Genomic DNA, 6,272 nt, shown 5'->3' with positions numbered 1-6,272 from the left:
ACATGCAGTGATGCTAAATTAACAAAAAAATAAAATAGAAACACTGGAAAAAACACAGACAACACAAGTAATGATTAAAAAAATATGTTAATTTTATTAATTAATAATCAAAAATGCAGAATTGAAGACAAAAATGGACAAAACTCCAAAAGCAAAACATTGAAAAACATGATACAATGAGAGCGGGTGTGACACGACGAGGCTGTTCGTCACCTGTGTGCCTCCTTCGGGGACAGGAGTGGTGCTGGGAGGGCCGCGTCTGGCGAGCTGCTGGCTTTATCGAACTCTTCTTGGATGGAGACAGACTCTGAGTCTCCACTTTTTTGGTGAGCTCAGATTTCCGTATTATAGCTACATCATTAAAGGAAACAAGGCACAGACACTAGGACATAAATATGCAGCTGTAAGCAGAAATAAATGCTGAGTCATGTCATAATGTTTGGTGATAAAAACATTTTAGATGTGCAATTAACAAAAAATAAAAACAGTATTATTAAAAATGGGAGACATTTTACCCCTGTATAAATACATTTTTATCAATATTTCTGCAGTTTGCACATTACAAACATTAAACATTGTATGACAATTGATTTTTTTTTTTTTTAAGTGTTATACCGTTTCTCGCCAAAATCAAGAATCCTGTGTTGTTTTTACGGACATAGTTTCTGCAGAGCAGCAATGGTGTATTAGAAATTTGTGGCAGGACTGTTGGAGCGACCCCCCCTACCCTCCCCACTACTGAGAGCTCTCTGTTTGAGTGCTCTCCTGTTAGCTTACAGCTACTCAATAATGGTAATAATGGCGACCAATATTAAAGCTGTACAGTTTATACAGCTGAAGAAAAATTTGGGAGCCCTTTGGAATGTATGCATAAACTGGACACCTGATTGTGTTCAATAAAAACATGAATTTTTACTGAACAATTGGTCTGATTTAAGCAGGCAATGTTTTTCTCCATTGTTGTAATTTTGATTGAGATAAAAAAATACATTATGTGTCCATTTAATGCAGAAACTGAGGTACTCCCAAAGGGTTTAAATACCTTCTCTTGCAACTGTAAATCTCTTCTTATGGTGCTTTCACACCGGACGTGGTAAGCACGTCAGATTTGCATCTGCGCCTGCTGCGAAGCAACTGCTGAAGTTGCTCTAGAATTCATTCGTTATCACATCATGGATTTTGTTGGGCGAGTAGCTTGGGTTTATATGTTTTGGAGAACTGTTTGTTTTCACCACATCTTTCAGAGTCTCTCCAGGTGCTGTGTGCTTCACTTGTGAAGGGTCGTTTTAAACGTTACTTCCATCTGTGTGTGATCCACGTTGAGCTTTAACCATAGACGAGGGAAATAATAATAAAACTGGGGGATCGTTTTATTACTGTCTTTATGAAAATAAGAAAAAAATCATAAGCCCATGAAGCTAGAGTGATCCTGTGCGCTACAACGGCACTTGCGGCGGATCTCTGTGCTGCCGGGCAGCTAACTGACGGCTACGCTGGCTAGCATAGCCATCCATTCAGCTCAATAAACTTGGTGACAGGCTGGTGATCTATCCAGGGTGTATCCCGCTTTTGCTCAACAGTAACTGGGACAGTTCAGGAACTTAGCAGCCCCCATGGGTTGAGAGAATGCATGGAAGATCATGACAAAAATCATCGCATAGAGCCGCCATCTTTAATGTTTCTACTCTTTGATCTACTCACTGAAAACGTCACGTGCCCAAAGCTGGGTCCCTGATTGGTTGACGTCAAGCTTACAGCTGAAATTGCGTCTTTACATAGATTTAAAACTACACTTGACGCTTTTGGCGCACCTGCCGGGTTCGGTGTGAACGCACCATTAGAATTGCAATCCGCAACAACATATAGGTTTCGATTTCCCATCATCAATTGAAATACTTAGGAATGCAAACTTAATTTCTTTATATACTGTATGTCCCCCATCATCAGAAAATAGATGATTTTCATTTGGAGATGGTCTTTAATTACGACTGTCTGCCTAACCCAGGTCCTCCAGATCTACCACCCTTCCTGTTTTCCAGTTCTCTCTGTTTTCTGCTTTTGTTGACTCAGGTGTTTCTTCATTCTGACTGACTGAACACACCTGTTTCAGGTAAGCAGCAAGTAGAAGTGAGGTAAAAGTACACTACAGTCAGACTATTCACTATCCTTTTCATGCAAAAACATGATCACTCATAAGTGAATATATTCAAACAGCATTAATGATAAAAATCTGAACTGTGTGAAGGGTAAAGGTGAACCTTTTTTCTTCTTGACCTCCTCCCTGGGAACATAGACGGGTTCTTTCCGGATGGGTTTGCGTTCAGGTGTGGAGACTCGTCCTTTGGCTCGATTTCCTTTGGTTTTGGGTTTGACGGGCCTCTCCTGTTTCTCCAACTTCTGCTGTTGTGTCTGCTTGGTCTGGGGCAAAGAGGCCTTCTCGGCTGCTGCAGGCACTTTGGGCAAAGGCTCAATCTGCTCCGTTGCCATACTCTTGTCATCATCTGACAAATGGAGCATTAAAGAAGACTGTTAGCAGAACATACAATTTGAATGAATGACATAACAATCAAAAAGAGCTAACCTTGTGTGTCCACCCAGGAACTGTCCAGTATGGAGTCATCCACAGTGGTTTCATCTCGGTCATAGCTTTCTGTTAGCCCTTCTGTTTCAACTGTCAGGCCCTCTCTACCTTGGGAGATGGGAGCAGCTTCAAGAACATCATTCACCTCCTCTTGACTCGCCTCCTCTATATCTGCTTCCTGGGCCAACTCAACAGACTCCTCCTCTTCCTCTTCCTCATCTTTCTGGTGAGTAACACAAAAGGCTTTATCCTCGGGTGGAGCGGAGAAACGGACGCTGTGGCCCGGTGTTTCGGCTTCGTCGATCGTCTGGACGACGGTGATGAAGTCGTCTTCGACCATCACCACAGATTCAATGGCGCTGGCTTTCTTGGACACGTGCTCGTCTTTCAGGTTTCCAATTGCGTCTCCTGACGGCGCATTAACGGCAGCACTTTCTTCCTGCGGTCTGAACTCCACATCCACCGAAAGGTCAGCCATCTTTCTCTCCATCTCAGCTAGTTTCTCTTGCTCTTGTTTCTCTTGCAGTTCTTTTTCGGCCTTCTCTTTCAGCTCTTTCTCCATTTTCTCCCGTTCCAGTTTTTCCCTTTCCATTTTCTCCAACTTCTCCTTTTCTTTCCTCTCTCTTTCTTCTCGCTCCTCCTTTTCTTTGAGCTCCCTTTCCATCTTCTCTTTCCTTTCTCTCTCCTCCTTTTCCTCTTTTTCTCTGAGCTCCCTCTCCTCTTTCTCCTTCTTTTCCTTTTCCTCCTTTTCTTTTAACTCCCTCTCCTCCTTTTCTTTCTTTTCCTTCTCCTGCTTTTCTTTCAGCTCCATCTCCTCTTTTTCTTTCTTTTCATTTTCCTCCTTTTCTTTCAGTGCCCTCTCTTCTATTTCTTTCTTTTCCCTTTCTGCCTTTTCTTTCAGCTCTCTCTCCTCTTTTTCTTTCTTTTCCTTTTCCTGCTTTTCTTTCAGCTCTCTCTCCTCTTTTTCTTTCTTTTCCCTTTCTGCCTTTTCTTTCAGCTCTCTCTCCTCTTTTTCTTTCTTTTCCTTTTCCGCTTTTTCTTTAAGCTCCATTGCCTCCTTCTCTTTTTTCTCATTCTCCTCCTTTTCTTTCAGTTCTTTCTCTTCCTTTTCTTTCTCTAATATTAGCATATTCTCCTGTTCATCTTGCTCTCTTTTATTTTCTGTTTCTTTAAGCAATTTCTGATCATGGTCTTCCCTCTTTTCCTTTGTTTCATCTTCCGCTTTCTTGATCTCCGTTGCTTCCTTGTCTTTTTCTTCCTTTGATTTTCTCTCTGATTCATCCTTCTCTTCTTTGTGCATTGCTGACACAGGGGAAGCTACTCTCTTAGGGGACCCGTACACTTCTTTCTGTCTAAATTTGGATGGTGAGAGCACTGGGGAGAGCAGCTTGTCATCGTCAATGTTGCTCTCCACAGATGAAGTTGGGGAAGTTTTCACAGGTCTTGCGATTCGGTCTTTGGCCATGCCGGTTAGCTGGTATGCGTCTTCCGCGTCCACTTCCTCATAAGCTTCTTGGTGGACTAGCTTGACCTTCTCTCGGAGCTCCTGCAGCTCTCTTTCCTCCTCCAAACTCAGAGGTCTATCCTCCATCTCCAGTTTGCGGATCTGCCTCTCATAGTCTGCAATCTCTGTTTCAGAGGCCGACCCTTCACCGCTAGCTTGACGCTCAGACTCACTTCCTGACCTCTCACCTCCTTCCAGAGTCACGGTTACGGTTGGAGTCACAAAGGTCTCACTTGGCTGAGCAGGTGGAGTTTCTGGCACAGGCTTAACTGGCTGACTGTTCACCTCATCTTTTTTCGTTTCTTTATTCAAGTCATCTTGATTCTGGTTAATCCTCTCAATGCAATCAGCCTCTCCTGTTAGTTCACTCTGGTCCTCCAAAGACATATCTCGAACTGCTAATTTCCTCGCCTGCTCAGCCACTTTCTCCTCCAAGACAGAGGGGGTGAAGACTTTTGCGGCCGTTTCCGTGGGACTGAAAACATCTGCAGGAGATGGCATGGGTCCCGAGTATTCACTGAACACACAATATCCCATCTCTTCAAGCTGACTATCACTTTTTCTTGCCCCGGGACTCTGCTCTCCTGACATTAGGCTGGCCATTGGATCGGGAGTAAAAGGAGGAACATCTGCTTGGCTTGACTTTCGCCTAGTGATTTCTGGGTCTGTATTTTCAGAAGCCAGTCTGGAGCGGGCTCCAGCGAGGTCGAGCATCTCTGGCAAGTCTTGTGCCATTGCCGTGCCATTTTTGTAGTTCTTACAGGGCTGGGGGGATTCTGGAGAAGTTGGTTCTGGACTTGTTTTAGGCGGTGGTTCGGCAGTCCGTGGTGGAGATGAGGAGTCTGAAGTGACTGAAGCTGCAGTCTCCAAGATAAGGGGAGGAAATGGTTGAGGTTTGTCCACAGATGGCGTAGACACTGGAAGGTAGTTGGCCGACTCATCTAGACTCCCGCTAGTTAAAGACATGATGTCTGTCGCCAGTGGGGAGAAGTTGAGAGATTTCCCTTGCCCGCTCTGGTCTAGTGCTCCTATGGTGATGTTTAGTGAGTAACTCCTCTGCTCTAAAGCGAGCTTACCGGGAGAAAGCCTGCATTCACTACCCTTATCAGGGGCTGCAAACATTCCAGCAACATCTGTTGAACCTTTTTTAGATTCAGGATTATCCGTGGCTTCAGCTAGCATGCTGTAGCTCCTCTCCTGAGACCTGGAGTTACCTTCGGCTGTCTTTTCCACAGCTCTACTCAGTTCATAATAACCTTCGCTTTTACAGTGCTGGGCTTCTTCAACCTCCATGGCTGACGTTTCAAAATAGGCCGACATGCCTGATCTGTCCCCGGCATCTTTCGTTGAGTCTTTTGCTTGATCTTTGACTCCTACTGATGAGAAATCAGATGGGGCGCCAATACTGCTGAACTCCACCACCTCCACTGATGGCTGCTTTTCCGACACCGTGATTGGCTCACCATACGTGGGCTGAAGTGTGAATGACTTGACTAAATGCTTTTCTTGGCTTTGTACATCTGAATGCACATAGGAGGGTATATCCATGGTGGGGCTCTCTGGTACGACTCGTTCACCAGCAAAGAACTCTTGCATTTGGGGCTCGTAAAATTCCTCCGGTCGTTTCTCTGATCCGATGCTGTCAGGACTCATGGACCCACTGTCTTGCTTGTCCGATTCCATCTTCAAAGCTGAAAAGACATCTGTAAGTTGGCTGTTTCTGCTACAATGGAAATATATATATATATAGATAGCTAATGCATGCTGTGATATAGATTTTGTTGATTTAAGCCAAGGACTAGAAAAGCTATCAGGGTAACAGGCAAAGCTCTCCTCAGAAACTTACAGCACAACGACACGGCCGTCATAGAAGAAGTGCGGCGAGCTTATGGGCATCGCCAAATCACAGATGTGTGAAATATATGAGATGGAGTGACGGAACCGGCATGAAGCAACTCTGATGCTGCTGTATGAGAAACAAGTTATGACAGAAAGTTCCATGCATTGAACAACATCAAATAAGAGGCATGTATGTCATTTGTCATAGATGCAATACATATTATTTAAAAAGTTCTCTTTTAAAAAGATTTCAGTATTTATATATTTACAGTAAGTTGTATTCATATAGCACCTTTCACAGACAAAAGTCACAAGGTGCTTCACAATGTAATAATGCTACATTCACAC

General features: G+C 43.9%; 1 protein-coding gene across 8 annotated transcripts in view; it reads right to left on the bottom strand.

The window, feature by feature from the left end:
• map2 (microtubule-associated protein 2) overlaps positions 1 to 6,272 on the bottom strand; it is a gene marked incomplete at its 3' end in the record, with an annotated part of 45,964 nt that overhangs the window by 14,317 nt on the left and 25,375 nt on the right. For 7 of the 8 annotated variants that reach the window (XM_024287225.2, XM_024287228.2, XM_024287224.2 and 4 more), the window contains 3 exon segments: positions 214 to 351; positions 2,259 to 2,501; positions 2,582 to 5,776. In XM_024287225.2, the coding sequence (XP_024142993.1) occupies positions 214 to 351; positions 2,259 to 2,501; positions 2,582 to 5,776 (3,576 nt within the window). 8 annotated transcript variants of the gene reach the window in all.

This window comes from Oryzias melastigma, linkage group LG21, assembly GCF_002922805.2.
Source record: "Oryzias melastigma strain HK-1 linkage group LG21, ASM292280v2, whole genome shotgun sequence".
Taxonomy (NCBI): Eukaryota; Metazoa; Chordata; class Actinopteri; order Beloniformes; family Adrianichthyidae; genus Oryzias; species Oryzias melastigma.
This window is presented reverse-complemented; position numbering and strand designations above follow the sequence as displayed.